Source organism: Notechis scutatus, chromosome 6 (genome assembly GCF_049901735.1).
Source record: "Notechis scutatus isolate UNSWTSFEM ecotype Mainland chromosome 6, rNotScu1.2, whole genome shotgun sequence".
Classification (NCBI taxonomy): Eukaryota; Metazoa; Chordata; class Lepidosauria; order Squamata; family Elapidae; genus Notechis; species Notechis scutatus.
The window spans coordinates 30,138,557-30,160,329 of record NC_142014.1 but is presented as its reverse complement, the minus strand read 5'-3'; the positions used below and the strand labels follow the sequence as shown (position 1 = coordinate 30,160,329).

The 21,773-nt window shown below is 41.5% G+C and overlaps 1 protein-coding gene across 1 annotated transcript in view; it reads right to left on the bottom strand.

The window, feature by feature from the left end:
• Positions 1–21,773, bottom strand: part of LOC113418394 (platelet glycoprotein 4-like) — a 28,589-nt gene that overhangs the window by 2,686 nt on the left and 4,130 nt on the right. Inside the window, exons 2-11 of the mRNA XM_087969123.1 lie at positions 14,042–14,202; positions 13,269–13,413; positions 10,723–10,899; positions 10,377–10,468; positions 9,730–9,776; positions 7,822–7,891; positions 4,306–4,493; positions 2,598–2,716; positions 1,423–1,496; positions 287–341 (exon numbers count right to left, since the gene is read on the bottom strand). Coding sequence (XP_087825249.1) covers positions 287–341; positions 1,423–1,496; positions 2,598–2,716; positions 4,306–4,493; positions 7,822–7,891; positions 9,730–9,776; positions 10,377–10,468; positions 10,723–10,899; positions 13,269–13,413; positions 14,042–14,202 — 1,128 coding nt within the window. The remainder of the gene's footprint in view (positions 1–286; positions 342–1,422; positions 1,497–2,597; positions 2,717–4,305; positions 4,494–7,821; positions 7,892–9,729; positions 9,777–10,376; positions 10,469–10,722; positions 10,900–13,268; positions 13,414–14,041; positions 14,203–21,773) is intronic.

Sequence of the window (21,773 nt, the reverse complement as noted above, 5' to 3'; positions counted from 1 at the left end):
AAACAGCCCCCCAGGAGGCTCCAAAAGACCCGTTTCCAGCCTCCGTAGAGCCTCCGGAGCCCGGGAAGGCCATTTTTACTCTCCCGGAGGCTCAATGAAAGCCTCTGGAGCCCGGGAGGGTGAAAACACCCCCCTGCCATGATGCAGGAGACCGACTAGGCCACACCCACCATGGCCACACCCACCCAGCAACCGGGCAGAGAACCCTTTGCTAAAATTTTTGAAGCCCACCACTGGGTCAAATGAAAAGGAAGGATGGCAACAATTGAGAAAGAAACCTACTAACCTCATTCAGCCACAAAACAGGAAATAAAAATTCGTGCTTGATGTTTTTTAGTGCTCTGCAGGAAACAAAAATAAGAAAACAGCATTAGAAGATTAGTTTAGGCCTGCTGTCTTCTGAGAATGCCCCCACCACCACCACCAAAAAAAATGGCTACAGCCAATTGGTTTGAGTTCTATACTATTTTTCTTGGAGCCCAATCAAAATTGCCTTGTGGAGAAAAGCCTGTCTTACTTGGTTCTTCCTCCAACTGTAACCAGGTTGGAAATGTCCACATTCATTTAGATCTTTGAGCAAAAGGCGAATGGCATTAGTTCAGCAAAGCAGATAAGGCCTTATAGACAAGATGTAGATAGAGAATGGCTAAGACGCTGATTTTGTCAATCAGAAAGGTCAAAAGCTCGGCGGTTTGAATCCCTAGTGCCGCATAATGGAGTGAGGTCCCATTCCTTGTCCCAGCTTCTGCCAACCTAGCAGTTTCTAAAGCATGTAAAAATGCAAGTAGAAAAATAGGGAGCACTTTGGTGGGAAGGGAACAGCATTCCATGCGCCCTCAGCATTTAGTCATGCTGGCCACATGACCACAGAGAAGTCTTCGGACAGTGCTGGCTCTTTGGCTTTGTAACGGAGATGAGCACTGCTGCCTAGAGCTGGAAATGGCTAGCATATATGTGCAAGGGGAACCTTTACCTTTACCTTTTATACTGTAGATCAGGGGTGTCCAACCTTGGCAACTTTAAGACTTGTGGACTTCAACTCCCAGAATTCCTCAGCCAGCTGGCTGAGGAATTCTGGGAGTTGAAGTCCACAAGTCTTAAAGTTGCCAAGTTTGGACACCCCTGTTGTAGATGGAAATATCTCAGACAATGATTGATATCTTATTTTCCCCCCATTGATTTTAAAGCCTACACACAACAGTTGTCCATCTGTCCTATCAGAATTTTTTTTAGAAGAGGCTTTCAGGAGACTTGAAGGCCACAGTTGACCTATACAACCTGTATATATAAAGGGGGCAGAGCTTCAATGAGGAAATCAGGCCTGCCATTTTGCAGATTTTTGCAGTTCTCCCAATAAACATACACGCAGAATAAACAATCCACTTTTTTTTCCAATAGAAAACAATAACAGTCAAGACTTACGTGATGTTTGAGTTAGGTTTCACCTTTAAATTAATCTGCAACCTTTTGGCATAGCGCATGGTAAATCCTGACATCTAAAAGAAAAGAAATACAGTGAATATTGTGGGTGGGGAATATTTAAATGTTAGCAACAATAAATAGAAAAATAATGCACTCAGATGCTGAGTTTGGAAAGGTTTTACCAACATTGGACAAGGCTGTCATTCAATAGCCAGGAAGCCATAGCTGTTTTGACCTCGGCTTCCCCAAAAAGCACTAAGCAGACTCTTTGTCCCAGCAAAACTCCTTTTATTAAATGAAGGTGAATTTCTTGCATTCACTTTCAGCCAAAGGCCTGGCAAACAGTCTTTCAAGGGTGTCATTAGGAGCACAGACCTTATCTAGCTTGGAGAGCTACCAAGTAAATATTTCCAAACGCAGTGCTGACAAGGAAGGACTCGGCACAGAGTCTCTGCAATGCACAGACAGATCTTCACACAGCTGCAATGAACGAATTGTATCCTGCAAAAGCCCCCTCCCCTTTTGCTCCTCTTTTAATCCCTATGGGAGGGGCCATTCACCATCCATCTGTGGCCTTACTCCCACCTGGACCCTGAGTTCGTAATTGTTCTTTTCTTTTGGCAGCTCTGCACATGCGCAAGCTGGGAACTGGCTTCAGTTGCTCCCCTGGCTCACTGCTGTCTGAGCCTGAAGGCAGCTGATGACTGCCAGCCTGCCCTGGCCCATCTCTGCCTCCAATGCAGAGCCCTCGTCCAAGCCTTCCTCGGCATCCAGGACTGACCCAGGTTCCTCCCCAACCTCCTCACTGTCCAAGTCTGCTGCCAGCTCCACTAGCCACCGCGGGGCCACAACAATAGCTACCGTACTTGTTTCAGTGATTTCATTGCAATTCATTTAAACTGGATATTCATCAATTTTGAAATTGATGTTTGCTTTTAAGGTTGCTGCTACACTATTTTTAATGTGTTTAGAATAAGCACACTTAGCAAAATAACAATCCTGAACCCTTCTTGAAGTAGAGGCTGATGGGACCCAGAAAATCTTCATCCCATCTGTGGACCAAATGAACTAGGAGAAAACTTTTCTCTTCTGTGAACAAACTCCAGAATTAATTTCAAGGGTCAAATTCTATGGCAGAGAAGGCCTGGATACGAATTTAATTTGGAGTCACTTACTGGTTCTACATCCAGAAAGATGTTGTGTTCTTCCTCAACTGGCTTCAATCCCTCAACATCGTGAAAAAGTTCTTCACTCGCATGCAGGAAATGGGGCAACGTGATATAGACTGGTTTACCTATAGAAATAAAAGGGAAAATGAAGACAGTTGACAAGTTGGATCATGAAGTTCCATTCTAGTAACAAAGATCATGGAGATGATCTCTGGAACAGCAGCAAACCATTGTTGAACTTATTCACCAAGTACAAACATAGTAAGCTTGGCACATTGGACACCATCCAAATCAAAACTTTAAACTGCATTACTCACATGCAGGGAATGGTTGCAATGGACTTTCCTACATAACCATAGCTATGTCAGAATAACTGAAAGGGAAGGGGAAAGAAATCAAAGTTGTGTGCTGGCCGTGGGTTAACGAGGGCCAGGTGACACAAATAGGAGTGGTAACCATCTGGATTTTTGGACCACCATGGAGCAAAAGATAACCTAGCCTGTCAGAGATAAAACAGTTCCTAATGGATACATTTTTCTCCAATGTATCAGCTCTGATGGTCCATATGTGGCCATGTTGGGTGTGGATATAAACAGAAGATTTCAGAAGACAGCTGACTGAGCATACAATCCAAAAAGCCCAAAGTTTTGATTTTGATGCAGCCAACAGTCATGAACAGTATAGCCAAGATAGGACCTGGTGTTCCAGTCTGTCAAGATCCATCTGGATCTTGAGCCTATCTTCTAGGGTGTTAGCTATTTTTGACAGCTTAGTGTCATGCCCCTGTTGGAGTCTGACTCCGAGGGAGAGATGGAACAGCTGACAGGGAGTGGGAGCGTGGCTCAGGTGGTTGTGGAGGAAACTGGGGAAGGGTACAGGCCAGATGGGCATTCAGAGGAAGACCCAGGTCCATCCCCTCTTTCTTCTAGGACATGCAGGGAGGAATGGATAAGGGAGAAACATGAGTGGCATGGTCTATGGGAGAGGAAGGGGTCCTGATCCCCTTTATGGGCTGCAGCTGGGAGGACTGGATAAAAGGACAAACTCCCAATGGCAAAGGTGCTAGAAGCAAAGTGTGCATTCTTGTTGGAGCTTATCTGTGTTTTGGCTTCCTCCCAACTGTGGCTGCTGCATTATCTGGTAGACTGCTGTAGTAATTCCTTCAGGGTGATGTATTGAGTTTTTTATTTCAAATTAACTTTACTTTGGGTGCGGACTGCATTTACTCCCTCCGTAAACTGTTTTCTTTAAGAGTTTGATATCCTGCCGAGGATAATTAGACATTGGGGCCATGTTGGAGGCATTAAAGGGACTTTTTTCTATTTTCGTGACTTGGTTATTTTTGTGTCATGCCTTGGGTCATCACACTTAGTATCATCTGCAAATTTGGTAAGTTCCCCTTCTATTTACTAATCTAAGTCATTTATGAAGATATTGAAGAGTACTGGGCCTAAGACAGAACCTTGTGGCACCTCACTGCTTACTTCCCTCCATGTAGGCGTAGACTACTCGTTGAGTAGGGTTTGTCAGCCAGTTATGAATCCATCTAGTGGTGGTGCTAACTATTCCACTTTTTTCTAGCTTACCAAGAAGTAGGTTGTGGTGGTCTACTTTGTGGAATGCCTTGCTGAAGTCAAAGTATAAGATTCCAGCTTCTGATACAATTTCAGTTTGAATTAACCCTATCCAAGCCCTCCTCTTTCTCCCCTGTTACCTTCTTTGCAGGTGCTGAGATCCAGAATTCCACTTAATGTGCAGTTCCGACTCAATTCCATGTCAGTGCAGAAGCAAATATTGTCAGGATTGGTAGTGGGTGATGAAAAAATGGTCAGAGGGACAGCAAAGCGATAAACTAGAATTTCTTTCACTGTCTTCTCGCTCTCAAATGTTACAAACATTGACCTGTATTGTAAAAATAATATGAATCATGATCATACGCCATGATGAAAAAAGAACCACCAATCTTGTCTATGAAAATTCTCAGCCATGATTGTCCCAAAGATGTTTTGTTCAAAAAGTCAACTGGACTTTGTTTCTCCTTGAAATGTTTTGCTTCTCATCCTAGAAGCTTCTTCAGTTCTGTACAACTCTAGAACTGAAAAGTCTTTTTGGATGAAAAGTGAAAGATCTTCAAAGAAAAACAAAGTCCAGTTCCCTTTGGAAAAAGCTCCTTCGGGACTTCCACGAATCTTATAGTCATCAATCACATTCCTTCAAGAATTTGTTGATCATCTACACATCTTGGATCTCATTCCTTGATCAAAATGAGGGCTCTTCAATCAGATTACTCTCCACCATGACCCTTGGGCGAGGCAGGAGTGATTGGCACCTCACCAAGGCAGAAAAAAAAATGGCATCCTTGTTTTGTCCCAAAGGGGCTTTTTCAAGAAGCAAATGGATTTTCTGTTTTTTCTTTGAATAGCTGAAGAAGCTTCTTGGATGAGAAGTGAAACGTCTTCAAAGCAAAATCTTGAAAATAAGCTTTGGGACAACCATAACCTGAATGACTGAGAGTCTCCACAGACATCATTATTTTGGGAGGCAGAAGTTCTAAAAAGCCATATTAAAAACAAAGCAATTAAATATGTCTTCTTAGATGACCTTGAAGTCTAGAGATTTCCAAAGAACCACAATCGGTTTCCAAAATAAGAGAGATAGCAATGAAGTGGTAAATGCCCCTGACTGTTAACTGTTTGAAGCAGTGGTGGGATTCAAAAGTTTTTATTACCGGTTCTGTGGGTGTGGCTTGGTTGGTGTGGGAGGGGAAGGATACTGCAAAATGTCCATTCCCTTCCCACTCCTGGGGGAAGGATACTGCACAATCCCTATTCCCTCCCCATCCCGCTAACCTGCTTCCCAGCTCCGTTCTCCTGTGCAGGGCAACCAAAGAAGACCCAGCTGATCAGCTGGGACTCAATGGGAGGCAGACAATAGGTGGGGTTGGTGGGGCCAGTCAGAGGTGGGATTGGCCAGTTCTCCAAACTACTCAAATTTTCCTGTTCTCCAGAACTGGTCAGAACCTGCTGAAGACCACCTCTGGTTTGAAGGTAAACTGGATTTTGAGTTATAATTTTAATAGGTAAGCTGCCACTCCCTGTAGTTAAACTAGGCAGTCCAGCTCAACTAACTCAGAAATCCTGTGTCAAGATTGAACCATTTTGGTTCTTTCAAAATTTAATGCATCTCAACTTGCCAGTGAAGAGGTGGGGAGGGAAGGGGAAAATGGAATGCCGAGAATATATGTGGAGATCATGACAGCCTGCAAAGTAAACCATCAAGGTCACCACTGCAGGTGCTGGAGAAAGAGACGGAGTGTTCCCATCACAAACTGATGTCTCATAATTGGACAATGGGATCACCCAGGGATGAGGAGTTGGGGAAGCTATTGCTTAACTGGGCAAGCAATTGTCTGGGAAAACCAGAGCTGGTTTTGTTTCTTCAGTACCAATAAGGTGTATCCAATAAAGTTTTACTTTTGGGGAGTCAAAGCTCCCGATAAGTTTTCCTTGATTTGGGTTCACTTACAGTAGTTGCACGGTTGACATTCTGAAGTTGAATGTTGCTGACCTTTCAAAATTCTGTTACAGGTGATCCTTGATTTACAACCAGGGGTACTATTCAGCCGGTACAGACAAGTTCGGAAGAACCAGTAGTTCTGCAAATCAGTTGGCCCTGCCCATTTGCCCCTGCGCTAGCCTGCCTTATATTTCCTTTGTTTGAAGCCCAGCTGATCAGCATGGCAGTGCAGATTGCCACATCTCAGTTGTTCTTAAACACTTGCAGTGCAGTAGAAGGTAAGTTTTAACCGAACTGGTTGTTACACTGGTTGAAACCCACCACTGTTTACAACCATTCCTTAGCAACCGTTTCAAGTTACAATGACACTAAAAAAAAGTGACTTATGACTGGCCCTCACACTTTATGACCATTGCAGCATTCTCCATAGTCACGCGATCAAAAATTGTGGGCGTGTATTTATGAGGGTTGCAGCATCCTGGAAATTGGGTAATTGCCAGGGGTGGGATTCAAATTTTTTAACAACTGGTTCTGTGGGCGTGGCTTAGTTGGTGGTCCTGGCTTGGTAGTCATGTGACCAGCTGAGTGTGGTCAACTCAACATCACTCACATCGAGGCACCATCTCCTCGCCTGGCCTGTCATGACTGTGGGGATGCTGCAAAAGTCGTAAGTGTGAAAAACGGTCATAGTCATAAGTCATAAGTCACTTTTTTCAGTGCCATTGTAACTTTGAATGGTCACTCCAATTCAAGCAGAAGTACCAGCAAAGGAGGGAAAAAAAACTCCAGAGATGTTCCTGAGACAGGAAGTCCAGTCCTACCAAAAAGGTAATAAGGGTCAACGGAGAGGCAGTTTCTGTAAGCAACACCAGAATGTTTCCTTCCTGCCTTCCTTACAGGATTAGGCCAGTAATTTCTTCTAACAACCGGTTCTACGAACTGCTTAGAATGTTAACAACTGGTTCTAGCGAATAGGTGCAAACCTGTAGAATCCCACCCCTGGTAATTGCTATTTGCACCCTTCCAAGCAGGCTCCAACAAATAAAGTCAATGGGGAAGCCAGATTTTCTCTTTTTGATCACATGACTCACTCAACAAATGCAGTGTTTTGCTTAACAACCATGGCAAAATATAAACGGTTGTAAAATCAGGGCCAATTCATGTAACCACCACCATAGCCTGAGGCAGTGATGGCGAAGCTTTTTGTTGTGGTGTGAAAGCTTGCATGCGTGCGCCCCCTGCGCAGGCATGTGCAACTCCCGCACCCCAGCCCCTTACCTGCCCGGTCATGCATGCCTCCCAACTGATTTACGGCCCATTTGAGGCCATTTTCACCCTCCCAGGAGGCTTGAGGGAAACCTCTGGAACCTCAGGAGGCTGAAAACAGGCCCATTTCAGCACTTCTGGTATTTCCAGAAGGCCTGTTTTTCGGCCTCCCGAGGCTGCAGAGGCTTCCCTCGAGCCTCCGGGAGAGTGAAAACGACCTCAAATGGGCCAAAAATCAGCTGGAAGGTGCACGCATGCACAGTGCAGGTCAGTTTGGCTGGGGCTTGCATGCCCACACAAATAGCTCTGTGTGCCACCCATGGCACGCTTGCCATAGGTTCGCCATCATGGGCCTGAGGGATTCTAGCCCCAGCTATGGCCATAGGGAAAAAACTACATGTATTTTGGAATGAAAGGAATGACGTTCTCCTTTTTCAAGACCACTTACCTGCAAATATCCGAGGAAAAGAAATACAGCTCTTCACTCTTGCTGATAAAAGGGTGGAACGATGCTCCATCTGTGTGAGTTACAATCAAAACATGTCATGAATTGTGAGCCTCACAACACATACAAGAATCCTGCATCTGAATTCTTTGCATCTTTGCAACTGCGGTTGGGTTGGCTTGATTCCCTGTTCATCCTACTCAACTGTTGTTTGGATTATGAGAGGCCAAGGCAGGACATTCAGAATTAAAGAAATGAAGAATATTTTCTCCTTCTTTACCACGTACAGGTCAACACTTTCCTGGACTTTACACACCTAGGACCTGATGGCAAATTTGGACTTATAAAGAACTTCAAGCTAGAAGCCTACTTATCAAGCATTAAGCCATGACAGCCCGGCCAGGATTGTAAAGTTTCTTCTAACATTAACAATGAACATTGATGGAGCAAGATCAAAATAGTGCCTTTTTAAAAAATGTGGGGCGGTAGAAAGCATAATAATTGTCAAAACAATACACTAACACACTCTTTATGTGCATGATTGCATTCCCACTCATGCTAGTAATACTATTACTAAATTTTCAGATGCTGCAACAGTGGTGGGATTCATCTCTGGGGGGGGGATGAGTCTGCCTCCTAAGATGAGGTGGACCAGTTGTTTTCATGGTGTAAAGACAATATCTTGGTCCTCAACACCAATAAGACCAAGTATAATCCAAGTATAATGGATTATAGAAAGAACAGATCAGACCTCCAGCCCTTGCTTATCAATGGAGACCGAGTGGAGCAAGTGGCCAGTTTTAAGTTTCTGGGTGTTACCCTAAAAGAGGACCTGACCTGGGTGCCTACATTGCAGCTCTGGTCAAAAAGGGCCCAGCAGAGATTATACTACCTGAGACTTCTCAGAAAACAACAACTGAATGGAAAACTGCTGGTGACCTTCTACCGCTGCACCATAGAGAGCATTTTAACATACTGCACCTCTGTATGGTTTGCCAATTGCACAGGGGCAGATAGGACAGCGCTCCAGAGGGTTAACATCATTGCCCAGAGGATCATTGGTTGCCTTCTCCCCTCTTTGGAAGAGCTTTATAGCTCCTGCTGCCTTAAGAAAGTTCAAAACATTACTCAAAGATCCATCTCATCCTGGGAACCCTTTTTGAACTATTACCATCTGGCAGATGGTAGAGGATAATGATAAAAACAAGGACAAATAGGCTGAAAAACAGCTTCTATCCCAGGGCAGGAGCTCTGTTGAATTCTACTGTATAGTGCAGTGTTGGTGTGGTGTCGGGTTTTCAATTCAATGTGTGGAGTGTGAAGGATGTGTGTTTGTGTTTATTTTCATGGTCATGATGTGCACTGAAGATGGTGTTTGATTTCATTGTACGAGGTGCAATGACAATAAAGTAAACTAACTAAAAACGAGCTAAATTAACAGGGAACAAGCTTAACATTCCTCAGACAGATGCTCTGTCTCTAAATTTTGGCATTGTAATCATTGTTCTTGGTCCCCATTTAGAAAACCTTGTTAGGTATACTTAGTGCATCTGCTGGAAGCCACAATGAGACCAAATGAAGACATTTGAATGGTGAAGACATCACACAAATCCCATCGATATGTACTCAGACTCCAACAGCTTACACAAAACAGAGCCTTTGTCCCCTTTCTAAATCTTGAAGTTTCTTAATAATTTAGCCAGCTAAGTATTACTTATGTGAAGACTCGTAGCTAACTTTCTTCTCATCCTATTCTAGCTAACTTTCTTCTCATCCTATTCTTTTCTTTGGGATCTTATCTTACCAAGTAGGCTTCAGTTCCAACCTTGAATATTTTAATACATGCCAAAATGTGTGCTGTGTGTTCAGCCCAGACATCAATGTTCAATATTGTTCCATTGACACACTTACCGGTGCCATTCACCATACCACAATAACTTTCCCAGTAGTCAACGGTCCTTTAAAAAAAAGAAGAGAAATAGAATATACAGCTCAGAGGATGCTACACAGTTTTCTTAGCTAAACATTAGTCTCCTGAATCTAAGGAAAGTGCAGGAATTAAAAGGGCAGGGCACACAACCTGTTCTCAATGTCTTTTATAATCATATTCTGTACAAGAAGGAGTTGGAAAAAAGTAAGCATTTATGTTAGGATAGGAGGGATGTATAAGGAATGTGTAAAGGAATAAACAGCCTCCTGAAAAAGACAATACCAGGATAGTATTTGTATAGCATACATAAATCTGATTAACTAAACTCACATGACTCTTTTAAGTGGATTGGAGGCTAAAATATATACAGAATGGTTGCAGGAATTGGATTTGTCTAGTTTAATGAAAGTGACATGACTAGAAGTGACATGACATCCAATATTTGAGGGGTTCAACCTATTCTCCAAAATACCACAAGGACAGGACAAGAAGGAAACTAATCAAGGAGAGAAGCAACCTGAATTAAGGAGAAATTTCACAAAACAGAACATCTTGCTACACTGAACTGTTGGAAAGTTTGAAAAAAAGTAAATAAATATGGTTGTATTTCCCCGAATGTGGTATATACCTGTTGTTTTTATAACTCTGTATAATTCCCACTTTGTTTATATCATCTTTCCCGTTGTAAATTTGGTAAGGGCCATCAAATGTTTTGTTCAACTTGAAAGAGAGAAAGAGAGAGAACAGGAAATTATTTATTTCACCTTGTTCGTCAAGATGAACCTTTTAGTCTTTAAAAATCTGCTGTTCAACATCTAAACGAAGTCTAACGGTCTTAATTTTCTGTTGTTTTCTGTTTTTCTGTATCTAAAATAAAAATCTGTTGACTTTTGACAAGATGATAAGATAGAAATTATTGTTCTAATTTTGCTTTTCTTAAGAGTCATTAATTTTCCCTTTGAGTTTGCACTTACAGGATAGAATACCCCAACGATGTTATCAATGTTTGGTAATGGAATTAATTTCAGGAAAGGATCTTCATAGCCCCAAAGTATTTCTTTCACTGTTCTAGTTTGAAGAAGTTTTGATTTTGATAGTTGTATTAATATATTCAGGGATGGAGCCTCATTCGGATACAAAACAGGTGCAGTCTACGGGAAATGCAAATATGTTAACAAACTTTTGAAACTGGGATGAAAATGGATGACAACATTTCAAAGCAGTCTTGCATTAATTCTTATAAGTGATCAAATCACAGGACATTTTCTAATTTCAATCTACCTATATATCTATATCTCTCTCTATATGTATATATATCTTTATCTATCATCTATCTATCTATCTATCTATCTATCTATCTATCTATCTATCTATCTATCTATCTATCATCTATCTATCTCTATCTATCCCGAATCAATAGATTAGATATAGACATAGACATAGACATAGACATAAAAGCAAAATATCACGCATCATCACAGAACCATAAAGCCTACAAACTTGAAATTTGGCATGTATCTTCCTCTTGGCTTCTAGGTGCTCACTAAGAAAGGATTTTTTGAAATGACCATCAGAGCATTAGTATTTTCAGGTGGGGGAGCGAGAATAGAACTCCTTAGCATTATTAACACACTCTAATGCTAAGGAGTTCTACTCCCACTCCCCACCTGAAAAGAAATCTGTTCCAACTGCAGTTGAGCTAAGCCACACCCAGGCTCCTTGCTGTCTCCTTGCTCACACAGCAAATACTCTTTCCATTTCCAAACAGCCCTCAACTCTCTCTCACACTGACAGGACACTAGCCAGATGAATACTGATAGATGCTGGTAGGCAGAGGCAGATTTTTCCCCCTTATTTTACTCCCCAAAAACTTGCTTGATCACATAGCTTTGTAGCGAAGCACAGGTACCCTGCTAGTGCTTAATATTTGCTAAGTAATTTGATTTATGTCAAATTCAATAGACAAGCATCACAGTTCAGTAATCAGTATTTTTGTGTATCTTCACCATAATACCTGACTGATTACTTGCATAGGACATAGAAGATAAAATTAGTTTTAAAAGCTTCTGGGAATAAAATAATAATTTTTGGTTAAAATGCAGCAAGAGAACACCAATAATAACAAAAGCCAAGTTAGGTATAATACCAGAAAGTTATGATAAAGAGACTCTATACTTAATGCTACATGTATTGACAGCAGGGAGAATTGTATTTGCACAATATTGGAAAAATGAGAACACCCCACCAAATGAAACCATAATTCGGAAAATATTAGACTGGGCAGACATGGATAGATTGACATTGAAAATAAAAGATAAAGGAGGTACAGAGTATTATTATGGGATAGGTTTCATCAGTGGTTAGAGATAAGAGGCAGAAGTTAGATGAAGAAAGATTATCGTTATATGTAAGTAAAATATGAATGTTGCCTACAATTATACTCACGGTAGTACAATTAATGTGATCATAAGCAAGCTAATATAATTATAAATATGGTTGTAATTATTACATGTATTATCATTATTACTATCAATAAGCAAGCTAATATAATTATAAATATGGTTGTAATTATTACATGTATTATCATTATTACTATCAATATATCTCTTATGGTTTTTTTCTCTCTTCTGTAAATGCCCAGACAATGCACTGTCTTGACAATATTTATATATAAACTTGTCGATAACCCAGCATTGCCTGGGTATTTATTTATCCCAATCCTGTATTAGACAGGAAAATCGGGACTCACGCTGTTGTACTGTCTCTCATGCACCTCAATTCTTCTATTCCTCCACAAGAAGAGCCCCCTTGTGGAGTACTGTGAAGCCATTCCCATGGCAAGTCCATGGTGCTGTACAGTAGAAGCCATTTTAAGGCACCCACCCACCCTGAGGGGTGTTAAGGGTGTCTTACCTCCACAGTATTTGTTTCCAGAGGGTAAGTCATCTATGTACCAAGTTTGGTTGAAATTGCTCAAGGCATTCCAGGAGTTATGCTGGAACATACACACACACACACACACACACATCTGCTTTTATAGAAGAAGAAGAAGAAGAAGAAGAAGAAGAAGAAGAAGAAGAAGAAGAAGAAGAAGAAGAAGAAGAAGAAGAAGAAGAAGAAGAAGAAGAAGAAGAAGAAGAAGAAGAAAGAAGGAAGAAGATAGAAGACAGAAAAAGATAAGAAACTTGACTTTTAAAAAAATAATGAAAGCCTAATATCACTTTGACTGCTAGATAATATTTCCACCATTTTGATGAAAAGTTAAGATGAAGAAATAATACCATAACAATTAGACACATATGGATTTCCAAATTTTGCTGATCTACCTATCCTAGTCCTTTATTACCAACTTAATTACCAACAGGTAGTAAAATTTCTGGATCACCCAATTCATTCATCCCCAACACCAAAAAAAAAAAAAAAACCCACAAAAGAATAAGAGAGAAGATCATGTCAGAATATGGAGAGCACCCACATTTGTACTGATTAATTATTACAATAGGAGAGAGAGCTCGCTTACCACAACAGCCAGGTTGACAGTGGTGATGTTGTCACTTTCCAACCCGCTGGACATATTAGGTTGAAAAATAAAGATATTTTCCAGGAAGTAAGACAGGGTGGCATCATCGTGTCCCGTAATGTTTACTTTGGGCATATATCGCGTCCTTGAGGAAAAAGAAGTTCCCCTTCAGTTGTGAAATGCTGGCCAGTTGTGAAATGCTGATCAGAAATAAGTAGTGCTCTCTTTGCTGGGAGCCAAGTGGATATTTCCCCATCTATTTACTTCCTTTCCTTCCCTTCCCTTCCCTTTCCTTCCCCTACCCATCTTTTTGTTTCCTTTCCTCTTCCCTTCCCCTTCCCATCTATTTACTTTTTCCCTTCCCTTTCCCCTTTCCTTCCTTCCCTTCCCTATCTATTTACTTCCTTTCTCTTCCTGTAGTGAAGTGAGAAATGTATTAAGTCAGCTTTGCCCCATTTTACAACTGCTGTTGTTCAGTGAGTTACACGGTAGTTAAATGAACCTGTTTTCCCCACTGGGGTGGGGGGTTGGACTTGATGACCTACAAGGTCCCTTCCAACTCTGTTAATCTGAAAGGCAGATTTTGGCTGAGCTTTTAGAAAATCTTCATCAGTAGTTCAAGCAATTCCTGATGTGTTCAAATGTGTTCAAAGAATTATGGATGTTCTACCTTGGTTCCTTGCATGCAAAGAAGAGGAGGTTGAACTCAATCTCCTGTTCCATCTCTGCTCTCTAATCCTATGTCTTCAAAACATCCTCATGCCTATACCTACTTGTAAGTGTAAGGACCTTTCTCCTTAAGGATTGGAGCAGACCCATTCTTCATCACCTCCTCTGGATTCTGTACATCAAAGAACCAAATCTGTCTGTAGGTGGGACTCGCTGGTAAGATCCAATTCCCAAAGGCAGTTGTATCATATTCAATGACAACTTCCTGCAAGGAATAAGAGCAAGATACAGAAAGATGTCTCACTTAGACTTATATACCACTTCACAGTGCTTTACAGACCTGCCTAAGCAGTTTACAAAGTCAACATATTGTCCCAACAATCTGGGCACTCATTTTTACTGACCTCGGAAGGATGGAAGGCTGAGTCAACCATGAGCCGGTCAGGATCAAATTCAGCCTGCAATACTGCATTCTAACCCTGTTGCTATGAATCATTAATCTTCCAAATCAGTCATAACTGCTAACTTTTTTCTAATAGTTTGATGCAGTTCACCTGGCCCACGGACTTTGCAACTTTAGCATAAAAATAAAAACATGCTGATGATTGAGAAAAGCTATCTCTGCACTTGCTAAAACTCAACCATGACTTGATGGCACAGAATCAATAATTGATCAATGACAAATGCCATTGTTCTGTCTTTTACTTACAACATCATAGCCTGAGATATTATTATCTCTCTCTAATCACTTTTTGCAAAGGTAAATATTCTTTAATCAGAGATAATGCCCTTCCATATGTTGTTTTATGAGAGGTTATGAGAGTTCAGCCTTTATAAGGTAGATAATCAGATGTGATTATCTGCAAGGCTATAATAATCCAAAGGAAATCATGTTAGTTGATGATTTATGAGCTGCTTGATTTGTCCTGGGCTGATTGGCCAAATAGTCAGCAAGAAGTTTTAAAAGGTGATATTCTCATTACCCAAAAGTGAAGGTGACTTTAATAATTATTCAGAAATCAGCAAGCTAAGAATCTTTCCATGTTTTTTTTTCATAACAAACAAGAACCAGACATATGGAATAATTGGTTAGAATCCAACTCTACACCAAGCTATAAATCATAAAGCACAATTTATGAAATACTGGCGCAGCTAGTCCTCAACTTATGATCACAATTGAGCCCAAAATTTCTGTTGCTAAGTGAGACATTTGCTCAGTGGATTTTGCCCCATTTTATGATCTAACTTGCCACAAAAGTGAATCACTCTGACCTTGAGGATGTCATAACGGTTGTAAAGTGTGAAAAACAGGTCGTAAGTCAGTTTTTTTCCAGTGCTGTTGTAACTTTGAACAGATATTACCTGAGCTGTTGTAAATTGAGGAATACTGGCATAGCATTTTCTCATGGATGTAGATATTTGATTTATAAACCCCAATTCCAAGAATGCTAACTCCAGTTGGAGTAATGAGAAGATCCAACATTTTTCAGGGGTGTGCAGAAGTAAAGGGTGAAAAACAATAGCACAGAGCAACAGAGCTTCCAAGATTAAAGGGGTTCTTCAAAGGTGCAGTGAGAAGAATGCAGAAGTTTCAAGAAGAGATGTTAAGTCATCATGGTGATTAGAAATACAATATCTGGAAGTTTTGAAGAGGAGATTGGATAAACATTTGTCGGAAACGGTATAGGGCAGAGGCGGCAAACCTTTTGTGGATCCTGTGCTGATAATTGCGTGCATGATTGTGTACGCGCCCTCATGTGCCAGCACCCAGAAGGCAATGTGTGCTGGGCCTCCACCCACTCACTGTGCCTGCATGCATGATTCCCCTTGCCATGCACCATGCACAGTGCAATCATCCCGCCACGTGCAGGGGTGGGATTCAAATTTTTAACAACCAGTTCTGAGGGTGTGGCTTAGGCAGTGGGCGTGGCTTGGTGGTCATGTGACTGGGTGGGTGTGGCTTGGTGGTCATGTTATTGGCTTGGTGTGTGGCCAACTCAACATCACTCACATCGAGGCATATCTCCTCGTCTGACCTCTCATGACTGTGGAGATGCTGCAACAGTCGTAAGTGTGAAAAAGGGTCATAAGTCACTTTTTTCAGTGCCATTGTAACTTTGAATGGTCACTCCACACAAGCAAAGTACCAGCAAAGGAGGGGAAAAAACCTCCAGAGAAGTTCCTGAGACAGGAAGTCTAGTCCTGCCAAGAATGTAATAAGGGTTAATGGAGAGGCAGTTTCTGTAAGCAACACCAGAATGTTTCCTTCCTGCCTTCCTTACAGGATTAGGCCAGTAATTTCTTCTAACAACCGGTTCTCCAAGCTGCTTAGAATGTTAACAACCGGTTCTAGCGAATAGGTGCGAACTGGTAGAATCCCACCCCTGGCCACGCACCATCCATCTGCTCATCCAGCTATGACCCCCCAGTGCTCACTGTGCATCTCTGCACATGCACGTGTGTTCTGATCCAACTGGGTTCCTAAAAAGCAAACACAGACAAAGGCAGCAGCCCCCACCTTTTAAGGTTTAATAACGAATTCTGTTCTGAAGGCTGCTTTCCACTAATTAGCTCCAACAAGAAAGAGCCTTGCCAAGTTGTTTGTCAAGGCTGCCAGAACATCCAGAAATAAGAACTAATTTACAAGATTCTCCAAACACGAACTAAGATGTCCACCAGTTGAGCTTCAGAGCTTCTTTGCTGTCTGCAAAGAACGCTTTTCCAAACCTGGCTTTTATCCTCTTGAGGGAGGGGCCATTACCTTGCAGCCTTACTTCCAAGTTGCCTGTGCTGCTGTAATTGTTCTTTCCTCCGAGCAATCCTTCATGCACATGCACTTGGCACAGGCTCCTCGGGAACCTCCTCATTGCTGCTGCCAGCCCCACAATCTCTGAAGGTAGCAGTCCACTCCCTGATGGTCCTGGCCCCTTATCAGAGACATCACTCTCCTCAACCATCTGCACCTGCTGCCAGCTAACCACAACAGCATGTGTCTCCCATGCACCCCCTGCCTCCCCTGCATATGCACACCAAATACCCAACAATCAGCTATTGGGTGGCGGCAGTGGGGCTCTTCCACTGAGCTCTCGCATGCCAGGGAAAATGGCTCTGCATGCCACTTCTGGCACACATGGCATAGGTTCCCCATCATGGGTATAGGGTTTCCTGCCTAAGCAGAGGGTTGGATTAGAAGACCTCCAAGGTCCCTTCCAAATCTGTTTTTCTATTCTATCTGTACACACTCCAGATCTTTCTACTGACCAAAAAGTGCCTTTATTGTTTTTGCTGAGAAATGTAGATGTTATTGATCAAAACAGTGTCTGTATCTTGGCCAGAAAATTGATTAGTAGATTTAATGTCGTCAAGGCTCTCATGTCAGGCAACATTTAAGTGCTGATAAAAATTAATGAAATATCACCATGAACTTTGTAAATTTCAAGAAGTTTCATCTGCAGATGGCCAATGCTGGGTGAGCATGTTCCTCAGATATATGAACCTCAGAACAGAACTGTCAGAGCTGAAGAAGCTTCTTGGGTGAGAAACGAAACTTCTTCAAAAGAAAAAATGAGAAAGTGCAGTTGCCTCCTGAAAAATGTACCTTTGGGACAAGCATGACATGGAGGACTGAGAATCTCTACAGCTTTTTAGGTATACAATTTGGGATGAACACTCTTTAAAGGGTGTGGGAGAAGGAATGGATTTCCAGAGATAAAAATTGCAGACTACTAGAATCATTTGCACCACTCAGGTGACCCTGAGGACATAGATATACCTCCAAGTGGCCTCAACGACCCTCTAAAAGGATGCAAATGACCAGCTGTCTGCAAGGAGTATAAATCCTTCCACTTCCCCAGCATTCAGTCAGAACTAAAGAAGCTTTTTGGATGAGAAGCGAAATGTCTTCAAAAGAAAAAACAAGAAAGTCCAGTTGCCTCCTGAAAAAGCACCTTTGGGTCTCAGAACATAGATTCACAGATTTGAATACAAGGGCATCCACATTGTATTTCCACAGGCATGGAAATAACTGGTGAGAACTTCCAATCCAGAAAGGTGATAGTTACTCATCAGACACAGTTGGAAGGTAACTGATATAATTCGGAAGATAAAGAAAATAAAGATAAATCCTTATCGCAGAAAATCATGCTTGGCTGTCAAGGTTTACTGAACTCTGCTGCCTGCGTGCCTACTCCTTCTTCTTTGGCAGTTTCAGACAGATTTTTCTTTCTGAAGAATTATGCAAGAAAATGCCAGGAAAACATGAGTGACCCTTTACCCCCATTCCCTTGGTACAATGATGCTGTTATAGAAAAGAACTGGCTTTCTTTTCTTTCTCTCTCTTTCTCTCTTCCTGTTTTCTGTCTCTCTTGTTTAGCAAAAGAAAGAAAGAAAGAAAGAAAGAAAGAAAGAAAGAAAGAAAGAAAGAAAGAAAGAAAGAAAGAAAGAAAAGGAAGGAAGGAAGGAAGGAAGGAAAGAAAGAAAGAAAGAAAGAAAGAAAGAAAGAAAGAAAGAAAGAAAGAAGAAAGCAAGCCAGTTCCTGGCTCAGTTGCATTCAGGGCAATGTTGAAACTGTAAAACCCTCACATGCAACACGGATGACACAGGTAGTAGACTATATAGAGAGGCGGAGGAGGAGGAAAAGGAGGAGGAGGAGGAGAAGGAGAAGAAGAAGAGGAGGAGGAGGAGGAGAAGAGGAGGAGGAGGAGAGGAGGAGGAGGACTTGTGTATTAGTATTGCATTAGTATTGCATTAATAATTAGTAATATTGCATTAGTATTGCATTCTGTGCATGGATTTGATCTCAGTAAAGATTTAACTATTACATTCTGTTATTGCTGCACTAAACAAGAGAGACAGAGAACAGGATGAGAGAAAGAAAGCTTTTTGAAGCTTAGCTGCAAAAGTAAGGAGAAGAATATGTTGATATTTACAAGTCCTATCCCTGCCTGGCTTCTGAAACTCAAATGAATTGTTCCTACAAATGGAGTAGATGTCTTCTGAGAAGCCAAGATATTGGCAAGCAAGTGAAAGGGTGTCCCCACCATTTCCTAGAAAATGATGAAGTCATGCCACTAGACATGTTGATATTTGCCATCCAGATCATATCTTACATGTGCTTCAAATCAAGGAGCTGAAAAAGGGTTCCTCACCATCACTGAAAGCTGAACTGGCAAGCAATGCAATTTGATAACACAAGAGCTGAGACTCGAGTTCAGAACTCAATGCTTTAGGTGTGGATTCAAGATGATTCAAGATTTTCTCAGGAACCGGGGGCAGGAGGAATCCCAAAAGTGACTGAGATTGGACAAGAGATTAAAAATGACTGCTTAAATAATGATGATGACATTATCTATCAGTGGTTGTTGCAAGAAAAGTTCGGAAAAGCCCTAGGCTCCAGTCGGACATCTCCAGCTCTTTGAAATCTAGAAAACTACTTAGTTATTTCAAAGTGCTCCAGAACAAATTGCGGTAACAACAAATATGTTGGAATACATATCAGAATGTATTTTGTATTGCAACAACTACAGAATTATTCAGCCAGTAAATGTCAGTGTTTAGTGTGCATCTCTGGTTATTGTAATCTATGACAGTGGTCGCCAACCTGTGGGCCGGGGACTACTGGTGGTCCGCAAGGAAATTTTGGTGGTCTGCAGAGAAATGTCACTCCCAAAGCACTCCCCAAAGCAATTAATCCAGGCTGCGCAGGAACACAAGGCTGCGCAGGAACACAAGGCTGCGCTGCCCACATGACCCGCAGGAACATAAAGCTTGCGTCGCTTGCATTGCGAACAACACGAGGTAGTGAGGGGAGGGGGTAAAGGGCAGAAGGGGGGGGGAAACTTGCCCCATGTGCCTCGCCTGGCCACCGGGCTGCTTCTTTCTGCTTCTTTCTGCTTCTGCTTTTGACTGCATGCAAGGAAAGCAGCAAAAGTCTTTCTTTCTCTCCCCCAAACTCTGCCAGAAATGAATCTTTGGGATCTTGCAAGGCATCCTGCTCCAAGAGGCTGTGCCAGCATGACAAGTCTCACAAAGACTCATCTGCTGCTTTCCTTGCATGAAGCCAAATCTCTCTCTCTCTCTCTCTCTCTCTCCCCCCCTGAGAACAGAACTGGAGATGGTATCATGCGATCCCAATTAAAGAATGATCGATTGGTAGAAAAATGGGGTGGGGAATTTTCCTGCAGACTTTTTTTTGGGATTTTTCCCAGGGTCTCTGGTCCACAGGATTTAAAATAATGAGTTTGGTGGTCCCTGAGGTCCACCAAAAGGTTGCCAACCCCTGATCTATGGTTTCTTTATGTTCTGAGGAGACTTTCCTGTTTTCTGTTACAGTAATATAGTTGGGCAGTAAAGCACATGGTGACTGTGCTCTTTATTTGCTCTGTGGTGCTTTATATAAAGCAGGATTTCTAACAAAATATCTTTGTGAAATCAGAAGCCTCGTTGAAAAGAAATACATGTTAACAGCATGGATGCCATATGAGCAAGATGCTTGTAGGATAATATAACATCCTAGTGGTCTAACTCAGATCATGCAAGAGAAGGGCACCAACAAAATCAGAAATAATTTAGTTTATTTTTCAACGAAGCTCTCGACTGGCATCAATGCTGGCGCTCCCCATAAAATGTTATATCCTAAAAGATTATCAGCAACTAAAGTTACTGTTTTATTACATGCTGGATTTTGGCCAAGAGAACAGGGAAGTCCTTGTAGCATTCTCTCAGCTGTATCTTAAAAAATACTATATGTTTTAGAATGTTAAGGTTATGAAGGCATAGATATCATGTCGTGCTTAGAAATGTACAAATGTTCCAAGCTCAAATCAGCTGTTTGACAGCTAAAAATTAAACTCTTTATTGTCCTGAATCATGACATAAGCCTAAGATTGAAAATCAGGCTTGTCAGATGCTACATCTTTTCTATCCTGCTCTACGAAGTGGAGAGTTGGTCTCTGACAGAAAGCCAGAAGACAGAAGAGACCAGAAGCATTTGAAATGTGGATTTACAGGCTGTTACATATAAGCTAGGTTGACAAAATCAGAAATGAGGAAGTGATAAGCCTCCTGGAAAAGCCAAGAGAAATCATCGAAACCATAAAAAAGCTAAAGTTAGAATATTTTGAACATAGAATAGAACAGAACAGAACAGAACAGACACACAGACAGAACAGAACAGAACAGAACAGAACAGAACAGAACAGAACAGAATAGAATAGAATAGAATAGAATAGAATAGAATAGAATAGAATAGAATAGAATAGAATAGAATAGAATAGAATAGAATAGAATAGAATTCTTTATTGGCCAAGTGTGATTGTACACACAAGGAATTTGTCTTGGTGCAAATGCTCTCAGTGTACATAAAAGAAAAATACATTCATCAAGAGTCAAGCATCATAATGATACATCTCTTAATGATAGTCGTAGGGTACAATAAGCAATCAAATCATACTAGGAAATAGAATAGAATAGAATTCTTTATTAGCCAAGTGTGGTTGGACACACAAGGAATTCCCCTTGGTGCTCTCAGTGCTTTCAGTGTACATAAACGAAAAATACATTCATCAAGAGTCAAGAATCATCAGGTATAACACTTAATAATAGTCATTGGGTACAATAAGCAATCAAATCATACCAGGAAACAGTCAAAATAAATCATTAGGGTACAAGCAACAAAGTTACAGTCATACAGTCACAAGTGGAAGGGGATGGGGGGATAAGGAGTGATGAGAAGGTTAATAGTAATAGTAGTACAGACTTAGTAAATAGTTGGCCAGTGTTGAGGGAATTATTTGTTTAGCAGAGGGATGACATTTGGGAAAAAACTGTCCTTGTGTC